Source organism: Protopterus annectens, chromosome 2.part0 (genome assembly GCF_019279795.1).
Source record: "Protopterus annectens isolate FY-2018-M chromosome 2.part0, PAN1.0, whole genome shotgun sequence".
In the NCBI taxonomy this organism is placed as follows: domain Eukaryota; kingdom Metazoa; phylum Chordata; order Ceratodontiformes; family Protopteridae; genus Protopterus; species Protopterus annectens.
The window spans coordinates 1,728,464,928-1,728,481,762 of NC_056728.1; the positions used below are offsets into that span (position 1 = coordinate 1,728,464,928).

Below are 16,835 nucleotides of genomic sequence, written 5' to 3' on the forward strand. Positions count from 1 at the left end.
TACTAAGTCTATTTTCATTGTGAGACAGTATTGCTTTGTTTAGCAGCCAGATGTCTATTAGTGTTTGTGCATTGTGCTATAAAATGTAAAAATAAAATCCATATAATCATTGTAGAAATAAAGCAGTATGCACCCATTAGTGTTTATGGTAAGTGGGGCAAAATAGCCAGGTAATGGGACATTGGAATGGCTGCAGGGGGACTCTAGTGCCATATTTTGGTTGTCTATTCTTCAGTTTGTGTTTGAAAGTTGGAATCCTACAATTCCATTAGAGTAGGTGGGGCTATGCAATTGTGTGTAAATATTATGTTAATCAGCGTACATATTTGTATCTATTTTTCATGGGCGTTGTCCAGATTTTTGATGTTTCCAGGTTGAGAGATATGACACACACACACACACACACACACACACACACACACACACACACACACACACACACACACACACACACACACACACACACACACACACACACACACACACACACACACACACACACACACACACACACACACACACATATATATGCCATAGTTAAAATGCTATAGTTTGACATAACTAAAGAGGAAAGGTCAAAGTCAACTTGGTGTTATGCATAAAGTTAGAACAACAGTCTTATGTGATTTTTCAGTCAAATTCCATATTGATTGAGTGTGAAAGTTTCATATGGAAACCTCAAAGGGGAGAATAAGATATAACCTTTAGTATGCCGGAACCAAATACCAAGTGTTTGTAGGCCTTCTCCCACATAGTCTGACATTTTGCTATGTTGGTACAACTCATCTCTTCCTTAAGCTGCGACAAACCATGTCCTACAAATTTAGTTTGAATATTGCCTTATCTTGACAACCTTGACAGTGGTCAAATTACATGCTATTTCAGGTACCCCTTGTCTTTTTCCTAAACATTTTTAATTACTGTTAATTTTTTTTTCACTGACAATACCACCATTTCAATCCACATTCTAAGACAAAAGAAACATATCACAGTAAACATTATTGCTACAAGTTGCTACTTTAGGTGGTCTGTGTTACACCAATGCATTTTATTCACAGTATGCATACCTACCTGAGTAAGTGAACCCCTTAATGTTGTAAGGAGATGTGAAAAATACGTTATTTGTTATCACTACAAACTATTACAATAAACGGCCTACATCACATCTATGTACTTTTTCCACTGTCTATATCCTTCCTGAGTAAGAAAAAGCCTTTAATGTCACACTGAGTCATTATTTCCCTAGTGAAGTTTGCCTAATAATTTCTACTCTTTCAGCATGACTTTGTTTCTTATTCATTGGAAAAAAATCTATGGCTCTTCCTCTGCCAGTTTCTGTGACTTCTGAGATCTGTCCCATTTGTGCTCCTTCACTTACTACTGCTGCTAGTCTTTAGTTACCCTTCACCAGTTTCGTCATCTCCTCTGGATTTGACAATGTCTTTGTACCTTCTGAGAAGAATATTTTAATAGTTACCTGGTATAACAATTTAAAATGATATTACTTGATTTTACACTGCCTCAATGAAACCCCTGTCCAGCTTCTGGTTGCCACTAAGTAGTCCTGATCTAGAAAGATGCATGTCTTTCCACATTTCCAACTAGCATTATAAAGATGCAAGCCTTCCCACATTTCCAACTAGCATTTGGCTTCCAGAGTAATGATAAAATATAATTTTTTTGTCTCATAATTTATAACCCTTACGATTACAGGTCTGGAATTTCCGTTGGTCATTCTGCCAGTGACTCGTGCTGATTTGTGAGCCCACTCCATGTGCAACAGTTTCTTAACATAGTCCTTACCACTTTTGCCCTCCATATTCACTAGTATACTGCTCTTTCTGCTATTCTGTCTCTGTGCTCTGTCTTCAAAATCCCAAATACCGGCATCAATTTAATGTGTTTTTGCCTGTGCTGCATTCACTTTTGTCTTCCGACTCTTGTTAACAGTCATAATTGTGTGCAATAAATCTGATTGGTCATTCATTACTTTTGTTAGCTCTATCATGACCTCATCATTGTCCATGTAGTAGGATTTAAGTCTGTTATTCATTTTGATGCCCTTCAGATATCTCCTCCTCCCCATTATCTTTAGTGTCCACAACCGCAGCCATTACTAGTAGCCTCGTGGCTTACTGTCTTCTGACATTTGATTTGAACTTGTGCTCAGTATGCAGAGAGCAATGATGGTATAAAACACTTCTTTTCTGAACTGTCATTATATAAGAAGCAAAAAATTAAATATATTTCACCAGATTTTTTGTTTGATTAAAACGTTACAGCTAAATTGCTGTATCTTGGAGCACCTAAAGTGGTGAAATGAAATACATCATTCTGCAGCACTGAAATCCATAACACTGAAAATGCAGGTCTAGATGTATTTTGTAACTGAATAACCTATAGTTATAGCCTCAATTTTTCACTCTGAAAAATCAAAGTTAGGCCTTTTATACACAGTGGTCAAATATATTGGTGCATAGTCTTTCAATAACACAAGTCTGACATTTTACATTGTACGTCTTCCATTGAAGATGTATGAATAAAACAGCTTTGGTTAAGAATACTTCTCTACTTAGATGTCATTACATCAGAATTAAAATCCTATATAGTTTATTAGATTTTGATTTTATTTATGGCATGTCATAGTTAAATTGCCTGTAGCTTGAAAAACCTTTTGCATTATATTTAGTTTCCATCATGGGTGCTATGCTAAACTACTGATGAGTATGCAGAATAAAATAGTGGCATAATAAAGATTTTAATTGGATTTGATTGTCAAAACTAAAGATCCTATATCTGTCTCCTGAGTGTAGGTATGTATGTATGAACATGCCATTGTTAAAATGCCATAGTTTGAGGGTCTATATTATATAGCCGAAGTTTCAAAACTTCGAACCTCACATGAGCGAACTCATATGAGCGAAGTTCGAAACATCGACTATATAATAAAATAAAATAAAAAAAAAAACTTACCTTACCACTCTGAGCAGGGGGCAAGCCCCCCTGCACCCCCTCACCCTCCCTACTTAAACATACCAACTCCGAGAACGCACTTCAGTGCAGAAAGGGAAAATGTCCCATTCTGTGCTTGAAAAGCCATTGACTTTCACCTTCGACCTTTCCGATGTTCGATCATATGATGTTGACCTTCTATGATTTGAACATCGGAACGGTCGCTCATCTAATATAGACCCTAGTTTGATGGTTTAATGGAGCTGATTTAATGGGGTCAATAGCAGAAGAAGTAGCACATTGCACCACAATTACTAATAGCAGAGCAATAGCTTAGGGTGGATTTTATAGTTGAACTCCCTGTTAATAATGCTTGATAGTTTTACAATTAAATCTTAAAGCTAGACTGAGGAATAGTCTATTATATAGGGATTCCTAGGAGCTCTCAGCCATACATGCCTGACGTTATGAGTCTGAGGCTAATCTTTGTATCTGTACATCCATGTCATTACTATTTCCTCCACCCCATTCTACTCTGTTCATCTCATTTCATCCTTCTAGCCTCTCTCCTGTTATGACAAATCCATCTGGTAAACACTAACTCCCTCTCTCACCTCTTTATCTACAGTCCATCCACTTTTCCACCTCTGTCCTACTATTTTCTCGCCCTCCTCTTCCCTGCCCTACCTATTTTGCCTATACCTCTGCAGATTGAATCATGTATAATGTCCTTATTGGTACCTTATAGATTGTGCTCTAAGTGTGGTGTACATTATTCTTATGTTGTTGTTGTATCTTTAGGCTTTTCCCGGTTAGGGGTCGCCACAGCGGAACTCCGGTCCGCTAATGATTAGCAGTAGATTTTTACGTGCCGAGTTGCCAGCTCTGTTGCACAACCTTCAACTAAGGTACGCCCATTCATGCATGTCTCCACACAGAAGACGCTTTAGCTGAAAACTCTGTAATCACTACATCTCCGAGACTGAATGTTCACTGACTATGTATGCATCTTATCTCTTATGCTTAGGAAAAATTTTTGTAAATGTCTTTGGAGCTTTTCTCCCTGGCACTCAACTAAAAGTGGGCTTTCACCAAGTCAGGCCATCATGGTAAACAAAAGTAAGTCATTCCAAAGGCATGCATCTGAAGCGTTTCTCCCTTGGCATCCACTGAAAATAGGCTCTGTCCTAGTCAGACTTTTCCCTGTAAACAAATGTTAAATAAATAAATGCATAAATAAAATACACTTTGCATTACAGTCATTTTCCATTGGGGTTATCTGCTGATGTTCTGTTCAGTATTCATAAAATAATAAATACCTAAATATATCTTTACTGAGTTCTCATTGCATGAGAAATAAAACTTCTAAGTATTTTACCAGAAATAATTTACAGTTTTCATTTTAACATATCACTGATTAAGTGTATTCTATAGCTATACATCATGAGATATCATTCTTTTAAATTTTATGCAATATTCTTTATAGTGGACTTCATTTCTAGGTTTCACTAGCATTTTATGTAGTCATTTGAATTCCCTGCTTTGCCATGTGGCTCCTTTACCAACAAGCATGTACATTTGTTATGTTTTAAACTAAAAATCTTAGTATGTGAATCATATTAGTAGTGTGTTGGTATGAAACTGCAATAAAGAGTAATACCTTTTTTCTCAAAAAAAGTAATATTTTACATGTTAAACAACATGCATGTTACTTATTTTGGAATGTGTGCATACATTAGAAAAGCTGCTGCTACTTTTCCTTACAGCCATGAGAATAATCTGTCTTCCTATGGAAATGTCAGCACTTATACCCTCTAGGTTGAGATCACCATACCTCAGAGGACAGGGAATATTCCAGGAAATGGCTAGCTCAGATGTAGTGTATATGTGTTTTTGCAGCAATTCAGTCTGCATGTTTCAGGACTCAATCTAGTGGATCTTGACATTTCAGATCTTTATCAATTGATATGTGTAGAGTAAAAGCCTGACTGCCAGTGAGTCCTGCCTGAATATCTCATATTTTGAAATAAAAGTGGGATATTATTATTTGAAGTCAGATTCAAAATTAGGGGGAGGACAGTATTTTGAAATTTACAAACTGTAACATTTTCAAACCAGAAACTTAAAAGCAAAATCAAAGCTTTCACATTTCTTCATATGAAAATGGTACTCAGAACAGAAGTAAGCAACGTCATAATTTCAGATATCATATGATTATGTTCTTCTGTACGGAAGTCATCTGTGCCTCTGTGGGATTATTACAGGTGCTTGCATGCTATTTGCTCAGGACACACCTGCTCACTGCAACTTCCCCAAAAAAAGCAAGTGCTTGAGCTCCCGTTAGCCTGATCTCCAGTTACTTCAATGCTTTCCCAACACCTGACCTTATATAGTACATAGCCCTACCAGAACTTAAACCCCATACCTACGCTCAGACCCAGTGTCCATACTGATGCCTCACTCCCTATCCCTAAACTTCCAGTCCCCCTCCCTAACCCTTAATTCCCCAGTCACTGGCAACTCCAACTCCCTTTCTTAACCTAAATTCCCCAGTCACTCCCTAACCCCAAAAACTCACACTCCCTAATGCTATACACTAATTTCCCTCCCTAAACCTAAATTCCCCACTTACTCCATTGTCCTAAATTTTCTTCTCATTTCCTAATCTTAAAATCCTTTCCCACTCCTCAATTCTAAATCCCACCTGCTCTCTAACCCTAGATGCCCCCTCCAGCTCCCTTCCTAGAGCTGCTTGCCCAAAGTTATATTGGAGTGAGAGTGTGAGCAGCAGCCTACAGGAGCTACAGTGAGTGTGAGCAGTAGCCTGCAGGACCTACAGTGAGTGGGAGCAACAGACTACAGGAGCTACAGTCAGTGTGAGCAGCAGCCTACAGAAGCTATGGTGAGTGTGAGCAGCAGCCTACAGGAGCTACAGAGAGTGTGAGCAGCAGCCTACAGGAGCTACGGTGAGTGTGAGAAGCAGCCTACAGGAGCTACGGTGAGTGTGAACAGCAGACTACAGGAGCTACGGTGAGTGTGAGCAGCAACCTACAGGAGCTACAGTGAGTGTGAACAGTAGCCTACAGGAGTTACAGTGAGTGCGAGCAGCAGCCTACAGGAGCTACAGTGAGTATGAGCAGCAGCCTACAGGAGCTACAGTGAGTGTGAGCAGCAACCTACAGGAGCTACGGTGATTGTGAGCAGCAGCCTACAGGAGCTATGGTGAGGGTGAGCAGCAGCCTACAGGAGCTACGATGAGTGTGAGCAGCAGCCTACAGGAGCTACAAGACGCTGAAGTCCCTGACTTCAAAATCTTTTTATTTATTTATTTTCTTATGTGCTGAGGTATAAAAATGACTTTTTATTAAAATTCAAGCTGTAGATGCCCCTTTGCTTTTGCAGGTAAGAGCACAACATAAGGCTATTTTATAGCTTATTACACTAGTAACAAACCAAAAACTTGATTCAAAATGTTAAACCAGTTTGTACAAAGAGTTATTTATCTACAAACTTAAAAAAAAATGCTAAAAAACAGTCAGCTGTTTTGGGGCAGTCCTTTAAAAAAATGGGCATTTGTTAATGGTTTAAGGAACACACTAGCAGATGCATTGATTTCCTGTACTCAGCATTTTAAATATTTTACTACTGCACAGTCCGGATTGCTAATTTATAATATTTCATTACTGTGGTCCATGCTTATCAGTATAATGCATCTTAGTATGACTTATCATACATACATAAATGTATCAATATATCTAAAATGTAACAGTGATGTGAACTGCAGAGAAGAAAGGTCTGGCAATCTAAATCTATATATTTTCCTGAAAATGCTATGGATGGACAGTGATATTAAAAGAAATTACAATATACTGCTGGAAGATGAGTCCCTCTTGTCATAAGGCACTCATCAAGCAACTGGAAAAGAGAAAAATTACCTTTAAAGTAAAACTAAATTATATTGTATAATTAAAGCCTTTTTGGATGTCTAACTGCTGATGCTGCTGTGCCTGAAATGAGGCAGAGGTGCTGCAAAGATGTATTACATACAATAGCATATAATGCACAAAGTATACATCTCAGAAAGCTGGTTATAATTTTAAGTGTGTCTTCTTAAAGATGAATATGCTTACATCTTTTATGGTCCTTGTGATCACTTGCCTAGCATTATTCCTGTTTCCATAGTCAGTAATGAAATGGAATGTACTCAACTGGAATTTGCAGGTGTCTTTTAACTGGAGTGGATCTGTGCATTTTGAATTTGATGAGCACGCTGAAATGTCCAGTGTGGTACCAGATGAAACAAAATGTATTTATGACATGCACAAGGAGGAAGAATGAAGAAATACTGCAGGCTGAACAAAACTACAAGAAGGAAAGAGGAAACTATCCATCATTAAACTCCACTTTCATTTTATGCAACTCCTTAGCTATATTTTCTAAACAAAACTTCTTCCCTAATAACTCCCAAATAATTTCCACTACCTATTCCTTAAATTCTTTTTCTGTATAACAGATAGGTGGGGAAGCACCAGTGTCTCATTTTTATTTCATTAACCTGCATTTTTGTTTTGGTTATTATTGGCATGCGATCTGAAAAAGTTATTAGATGTGTATCAAAACATCCAGTTAAATGCACATGTTCATGTGAAATATGTGTAGCCTAGTGCAGTTATTGCACCTTGGGGAATGATATCTAAATTCTCTCCAAGCTGCTATTACTGAATTCATGTCATACATATCAAATATCTCATCATCTTTGTTCAGCTGTTCCCATTAGGGGTCGCCACAGCAGATCACCTGTTTCCATTTCTTCCTCTCCTCTGCATCTTGCTCTGTCACACCAACCACCTGCATGTCCTCTCTCACTACATCCATAAACCTTATCTTAGGCCTTCCTCTTTTCCTGTTACCTGGTAGCTTAATCCTTAGCATCTTTTTCCCAATATACTCCACATCCCTTCTCAGCACATGTCCAAACAAACGTAATCTTGCCTCTCTGGCTTTGTCTCCAAACCTTCCAATCTGGGCTTACCCTCTAATATACTTATTCCTAATCCTGTCTGCCCTCGTCACACCCAGTGCAAATCTTAACATCTTTAACTCTGCCACATCCAGCTCTGACTCCTGCCTTTTTGTCAATGCCACTGTCTCCAACCCATATAACATAGCTGGTCTCACTACCCTCTTGTAGACCTTCCCTTTCACTCTTACAGGTACTTGTCTGTCACAAATCACTCCTGACACTCTTCTCCACCCACTCCATCCCGCCTGTACTCTCTTCTTCACTTCTCTTCCACACTCACCATTACTCTGAACTATTGACCCCAAGTATTTAAACTCATCCACCTTCGCCACCTCTACTCCTTGCATCCTCACCATTCCTCTATCCTCCCTCTCATTCGCACACATATATTCTGTCTTAATCCTGCTGACCTTCATTCCTCTTCTCTCTAGAGCATATCTCCATCTCTCCAGGGTCTCCTCCACCTGTTCCGTACTCTCACTACAGATCACAATGTCATCTGCAAACATCATAGTCCATGGGGACTCCTGTCTGATCTCGTCTGTCAACCTGTCCATCACCATTGCAAATAAGAAAGGGCTCAGAGCTGATCCTTGATGTAACCCCACCTCCACCTTAAACGCAGCCGTCACTCCCACCGCAGACCTCACCGCTGTCACACTACCCTCGTACATATCCTGTACTACTCTTACATACTTCTGACACTCCTGACTTCCTCATACAATACCACGACTCCTCTCTAGGCACCCTGTCATATGCTTTCTCCAAGTCTACAAAAACACAATGCAACTCCTTCTGACATTCTCTGTACTTCTCCATCAACACTCTCAGAGCAAACATCACATCAGTAGTGCTCTTTCCCGGCATGAAACCATACTGCTGTTCACTAATCATCACATCCCTTCTTAACCTAGCTTCCACTACTCTTTCCCATAACTTCATGCTGTGCCTGATCAATTTAATCCCTCTGTAGTTACTACAGCTCTGCACATCACCCTTATTCTTAAAAATCGGTACCAAAACACTTTTTCTCCATTCCTCAGGCATCCTCTCACTTTTCAAAATTTCATTAAACAATCTGGTTAAAAACTCCACTGCCATTTCACCTAAACACCTCCATGCTTCCACAGGTATGTCATCTGGGCCAACAGCCTTTCCATTCTTCATTCTCTTTATAGCTATCCTTACTTCCTCCTTGCTAATCCATTGTACTTCATGATTCACTATCCCTACATCATCCAACCTTCTCTCCCTCTCATTCTCTTCATTCATTAACCCCTCAAAGTACTCTTTCCATCTCCTCAACACACTCCCCTCGCTTGTGAGTATGTTTCCCTCATTATCCTTTATCACCTTTACCTGCTGCACATCTTTCCTAGCTCGGTCTCTCTGTCTAGCCAATCGGTAGGTCCTTTTCTCCCTCCTTAGTGTCCAACCTTTCATACAACTCTTCATATGCCTTATCCTTAGCCTTCTCCACCTCTCTCTTTGCCATGCACCTCATCTCCGTATACTCCTGTCTACTTTCTTCATCTCTCTGACAATCCCACTTCTTCTTTGCCAACCTCTTTCTCTGTATACTCTTCTGTACTTCCTCATTCCACCACCATGTCTCTTTGTCGTCCTTCCTCTGTCCAGATGTCATACCAAGCACCTTTCTAGCAGTCTCCCTTACTAGCTCTGCTGTAGTTACCCAGCTATTTGGTAACTCTTCACTGCCACCCAGTGCCTGTCTTAACTCATCCCTAAACTCCACCTCACAATTACCCTTTTTGAATTTCCACCATTTGATCCTTGGTACTGCCCTCACACTCCTCCTCCTCTTCTTGATCACCAACGTCATCCTACAAACCACCATCCTATGCTGCCTAACGACACTTTCTCCAGCCACCACTTTACAGTCTCCAATCTCCTTCAAACTGGCCCTCCTACATAAGATATAATCCGCCTGTGTGCATCTTCCTCCACTCTTGTGTGTCACCCTATGCTCCTCCCTCTTGTTAAAATACATATTCACCACAGCCATATCCATCCTTTTCACAAAATCCACTACCATCTGACCTTCTGCATTCCTTTGTTTAACACCATACCTACCCATCACTTCCTCATCCCCACTGTTCCCTTCACCAACATGCCCATTTAAACCTGCTCCAATCACCACTCTCTCACCCTTGGGTACGGTCATCACCACTTCATCCAATTCACTCCAAAATTTTTCTTTCTCATCCATTGCACACCCAACTTGTGGAGCATATGCACTAACACATTAATCATTACACCATCAATTTCCAGCTGCATAAACATCACTCTATCCGACACCCTTTTCACCTCCAAAACATTTTTCGCATACTGTTCCTTCAGAATAACTCCTACGCCATTTCTCCTCCCATCCATACCATGATAAAACAATTTGAACCCACCTCCGATACACCTAGCCTTACTCCCCTTCCATCTGGTCTCTTGCACACACAATATACCAACCTTCCTTCTGTCCATCATATCAGCTAGCTCTCTCCCTATACCAGTCATACTGCCAACATTCAAAGTTCTGACCCTCACTACCACATTCCTAGCCTTTCTCCTCTCTTCCTGCCTTCGCCCATGCCTTCCACCACTTCTCCTCCTTTGGCCAACAGTAGCCCAATTTCTGCCAGCACCCTGTTGGCTAACAGTATTGGTGGCGGTCGTTGTTAACCCGGGCCTCGACCGATCCCGTATGGAAATATTAACTGGTGACTGCATGAAAAGATTTGGCGAAGTTTTACCCCGGATGCCCTTCCTGACGCAACCCTCCCCATTTATCCGGGCTTGGGACCGGCACAAAGAAATGCACTGGCTTGTGCATCCCCAGTGGCTGGATTATACATATCAAATATCTAAATTTCTTTAAACATTTACCATCTTTTGTTATATTTTACCTTCTAACCCCCCCCCCCCCAATACATCATCACTGTTGCAAATCAAATTGGTCTAAGGAAATTATTTTTTGAGGTATGATCATACCTTTCAACCTCTTCAAGCAAGTAATCTGGACAAAAGCCTTAAATAGCAAGGGGGACAGAGGTACAAAAATAGGGAGACTTTTAAAGTATTGCTCTTACAAATTTCAAACCATTGCTAGAATAACAGATTTTGCATTAGCATGAATTTTCTGATGGGTATGAAGTCTGAAACTCAAATGTCTGTCATTATTTTCTGACTTCAAACCTCAATGGTTTGCTAGAAAACCACATTTTGTATGAAAAACAGGCCAAAAATATGAGGCAAAAATCTGGACATTCTGCAAAAATCTGTACAGTTGAGAGGTATGCGTGTGATGCAGAACTGGAAACGCCTTGACCTAATTAGACGTTGCTGAATTTAATTCTAGTGTCTGGCAAAACATCAGTTACTAGATAATGGAAATCAAAGTCTAAACCAACTGCACTGGAAGTATTCAATGTATTAACACAGAGGACTGAGAGCTAGTTCAAAGCACAGAGCAGCGCACACTGATAGTTTCCTGACTGAATTATTACAGCACACGGATACAGCTGTTACAATACTGATACAAGCCATGTAGGGTCATGAATCCTACAGTGTGCTTTGCAACTTGTTTTAGTGTAATATCTGCTCCTGGGCAAGCATGTAATGAAAAGATATACTCTAGCTGAATATTAATTTACTCTACAATATTTTCCAAATAAAAGATGTGCTGTAAGGAACAATTTAAGTTTTTCTTTTTTTTAAAAAAAGCTACTAACATTTGGGTTTATTTCACATTCTCCATTTGAAAGTCATCACACACATTTTATTTATAAATAATTGAAAGAACAAATGTAGCCACTTTAATATGATTGTTTTATGCATATCAATCTACTGCAGACTTTCATGACATTCAGTTCATAAAGTTGGAAGTTCATTATTTTAACATCTACTTAAACCTTTGTATAGCATGATAAAAGTCAATTTTGTTTTCTATTTTTCTGTCTGCTCCTTTAACAGGTATCTGACCTGAAGTAGTTGGCTGGTGTGTAGATTTAATATATGAATCATTAATCTTATTGTTCCTACATGCTCTTACATATATAAATATATTTATTTCTTAAATTATAGGTGATTAACTCAGTGGAAGAAGGGTACCGATTACCATCTCCAATGGGCTGTCCAAGTACCCTTTACCAGCTGATGTTGGACTGTTGGCTAAAAGATCGAAATGAGAGACCAAGATTTATACAGATTGTCAGTATCCTTGACAAGTTAATCAGGAACCCTGACAACCTGAGGAATACAGCAACTATGGGAAGGTAAGAGAAACAGAATGCAAATATTTAGCAAAGCCTAATGTCACCTAGGTGACAAATAATCTGGCTATTACAAGAACACAAAAGGACAGAAATAAAATTCTAAATATAAACTAGGAGGCTGAGTAACATAACAGAATAGAAATAGCAATAATACTGCTTTAATACAAGAATGGGATGGATATTATCATTGGGGCATAGAAAGTCAGAAGAAGTATCAGCAATGGAGTGAGAGTAGGCAGAAACTGTCATCAAAGAATATCTTGCCTGGCTAAAAGTGTGCAGGTAAGAACTACAATAACAGATAAGGACACATTTATAAAGAAAACAGAAATGTAGTTGCAATACATACACAGATAATAAATATTACATTTTTTATTCTTTCTTTCTTTGTTGGGAAAATTCATTTGATATGTTTACCTCATTTCCTTGGTCATTTGAAGGCTTTCAAATGGCTTAGTGAGTTGCACATGGTAATAAACTGCATAAGTAATAGTACTGTGGATAATATTCAAGTGATGAATGTGCCAATCTTTACTATTTAATAATGTATTCTGATTAAAGTAGCAGATGATACATAGTCTTTAGGCATCTGTATGAATTCTAACAGCATTTTATATGTTGAACTATATCAGACTATTGTGATCTCAGTGGATCTAGGTCAGATGTGCAAAGACCAACATTTTAGAATAAAATTCAGACTGAAATACTCTGTTTAAAGTAGATGTGACCCCCCCCCCCATTACAACAATGTGTATTTGGTAAGGTCCACAGCTCCCGAGCCCACTATGCAGAATCAGCAACCCTACCCCTGTCTACTTAATAAGTGAGTCTGAAGTTACTGCACCTTAGTGGAAGAAAACTCCCCAGTACAGGAAACTCTTTTGACCAATGTGGATTTCACCTGATTGGAAAAAAAATAGTAATCCATGTGTTTTCTCCCCACACATCAAGTTTTTGGATACTTCATATTCTAACAGAGGAACTGTATCGGGGAATTTATCCATCTGGTCAAATTTCTTTTGCTATATATAAGTACTACGCTGCTAACCCCCCCCCCCCAGAAAAAAAAACAAGTCTATTGAGATTAATTCATTCAACAAAAATAAATGTCTACATTATAAAATATTGTGCAAGTGGCCTGCAAACAAACTGACTACTCCCTAGTTTTAAACCATACTAGTAATAGTGACTTATTACAGAGTGTATTAAAAAAACATAAATTACATCAGTGTAGATAATGAAAGGAAGTGGCTAAAGTAGTTCTATGTCAAAATGTTTAAATATAAGGTACATTTTTCATTTTTAAATTCATGATCTAATTTTTAAATTCATTTTAATAGTCTGTATTTGCTTTAGCTAAGGGCTTTAAGCCAATATTAGTAATTCCAGTACATAGCTGCACTACATTTTGCTGTTTAAGTGGTCTAACTGTTGGCGTTAAACCCTAGTTTCATTATGATGTGTGTCAGGCCAGTTTAGGACTTGTCTTTGCATTAAGGCAGTTCAAAGTCAGTCAGCTCAGAGTTAAGGGTTGAAGAATTCCAAGCTTAGAGTTTGTTGTGATCTTTTAAACTACTATTGCACTGTGATAGCTCCCTTATGTAGAGAAAGAAAGATCTGTGTTTTCATTTCTTGATCAGACTTTTAAATTCATTTCAACAGTCTGTATTTGCTTTAGTTAAGATCTATATTAGTAATTCCATTACAAAGTTGAAGTGCATATTACTGTTTAAGTGGTCTAACTGCTGGTAATAAACCCTAGTTTCATTCTTATATATTGAGTTTATGTCAGGCTAGTTCAGGACTAGTCTATGGATTAAGGCAGTTCTAGACCAGGCATCTTAGAACTAAGGGTCTAATTCTTTTCCCCACCCAATCATCCTGTTGTAGTTGTGTCATTAAACCCAGCGAATCCGTTGTTGCCGCTCCTTATGATAATTTAACAACATAATTCCCTTCCTCTACCCTTTTATTAGTTGTTGACAATAAGCTCATAAGTATTATTTTGTAAAGTCTCTCCCCTTAAACTACTCACCAGGCTATAAGACCTTTGATAAAATGCCATAATATTGAGTGTACAGATACTGCTTGCACTGATTTTAGCATCAAATCAGTGAGGGTGTTTTACTATAATTATTTTACTGGTTCTTGCTGGTGGAAGAAGAATGTTTCCAGCCTAGTTGTTTTGTACTGAACTTTAAAAAATCAGTAGCAAGTCCACCCAAACATTATTCTGAAACTAAACTCCAACAATTATTGTTACCCCTGCCCCAGAGTCATTCCTGTCAGTATTATAAACCACCACGTCCCCATAACTTTTCTAGCCAGTTTGATTGAGATGGGTATCTTGGGACATTAGAAGAACTGACGCATTCTGTCTAATGAACATCTATTACTCAAACAGCATAAATCAGTGTGTGAAACATGTACATATATGCAGCAGAAAAAACCCAATGCGACAGATAAGACTGGTAATACAACAAATCCAAATATCGAACACAAAAGTTACCAGTTGACAAGGTTGTAGGTTAAAACCGTAACTTTTAATAAAAGGAATAAATAATAAAACAGAACTCAGTAAAACACTGGATAAGCACTTTCATGACCTAACTAGTCGCTTCCTCAGGTCACCCACATAACAAAGAAGCATTCATTAAATAGCCAAAATTAAAATTACCTCTCAAGACCACATGATTTTAACAGTGGACTTAAAGGTATACATTAATTTAAACCTTTACCATTATCACTTTTTATATATAAGACATTTCAAATAGCTCAAAACAGAAAATCTGACTGTATGCACATCACTAGTTACAGAAACATGCTTTCGCAGGGCATTTTTCATATCGCGTTTAGCAATACTATACAAATACTCACGTATCCTATCTTTCAACATCCTATTTGTTTTCCCAACATAAAATCTGTGATACACAGTACATATAGCAAGGTACACCAGATTAATGCTATCATATGTGGCAAAATGTTTTAACATATACACCTTTTTAGTCTCAGGTGCTGAAAAATGACATCTCCATCCCTGTCCATATTCGAGCACAGCTTATAACTATGGAAAGGAAACAGAAAATTTACCCTAGGACTGTCCCATGTATTACTAATGGAGAGAAACAGCTCCTAAATGCTTTATCTGATGCATGGGTTCATTCAAATTACCTCTGGTATTATCCCAATTATTCTGTTTAGGGGTTATATATAATTATTGACTATGGGATGGTTAAGGCCAATCTATACCAAAATGGCATAGGTTATTTTGAGCATAAAAAGGGGAAACTAGCAAAGCTCAAAATGGATACAAAAAAAAAAATGAATTTGGCAATGTGCCAAATGAAATGCAAAACTTTCAGGTTCACAACATCCCTTCCTCAGTACAAATTAACATACATTTATCACAGTTCATTTAAAAACACATCTATTGCGGCACAGCCAATAATAATCTGTGCTCAATTAAAAACTTTAAATGTACTCAAGATCATTCAAGCAACAATTTCTTTACTAAAAAAATGGTTTAAGGGTTATCATCTGGTTAATACCAGGGAGATGGTTAGCCTATAATCATAAGATCCAGTCGTACTTTTTAAGATGAAGTTTATTGTTCATATCACCCCCTCATATTTTTATTTACCATATCTATAACCGTAAAACTAAAAACATGTTTTGAACCATTTTCACTAATATGTTTAACTAGTGCATTAGTTAGAGTATTCCTCTTAATCTAGGATGTATGCTCAAGTATTCTGTCCTTTAAGCATTTTGTTGACTTGCCTACATAAAAACTAGAACATATTTTGCAGGTTGCAAGATACACAACATTAATGGCTGTGCATGTAGCAAAGCATTTAAATTTATACAATTTCTTTGTAATAGGACGTAAGAAGTTAGTCGTTACTAACAGAATTGCAGCAAGAACAACTAAGACATGCAAATGTACTCATCCTACTTAATTGCTTTGATAACTAACCCATTTTAGTATCCTTATAACATAACAGTTGTTTTAAGTTGGAACAATTATGATAAGAAAACCTAGGGTTATTACTTACAATCGTTTGTAATTCTGGTACAGTTTTTAATATACCCCAATGATCCATTATTATATTCTTCAGCCCATCACTATACCTACTAAAAGTAATGGGGTAACATAGTATATCATCACCATTAGATATATCCAGTGGTTCACTATTATTATTTCATTACTAAAATATGGTTTAGCCTGATTATCTTTCATTATCATAACTTCGTTGCTCACATTTTGCAATTATTTTTCATCATATCCTCCATATTTAAATTCATTAAGTATCTCATTTATCTGCAAAGTACATTTACCTACATCTGCATTCAATCTGCTAGTACATAAAAGTTGTCCCTTAACAACCCCATTAGAATTATGTGGTGCATGCATACTTTTATAGTGCAAATATTTGTTTCTATATACAGCTTTTTTGTAAACAGATGTTTATATGTCATGCCCATCAAAAATAATTCCACATCTAAAAATTCAATATTAGTACATGAGGTGGACATAGAAAATTTTAAAAAATCAGTACTGTTATTCAGAAATT

General features: G+C 37.8%; 1 protein-coding gene across 1 annotated transcript in view; it reads left to right on the forward strand.

Moving 5' to 3' along the window:
• The window catches only part of EPHA8 (EPH receptor A8), a 2,987,396-nt gene that overhangs the window by 2,889,044 nt on the left and 81,517 nt on the right, over positions 1 to 16,835 (forward strand). The window contains exon 15 of the mRNA XM_044061766.1: positions 12,071 to 12,261. Coding sequence (XP_043917701.1) covers positions 12,071 to 12,261 — 191 coding nt within the window. The remainder of the gene's footprint in view (positions 1 to 12,070; positions 12,262 to 16,835) is intronic.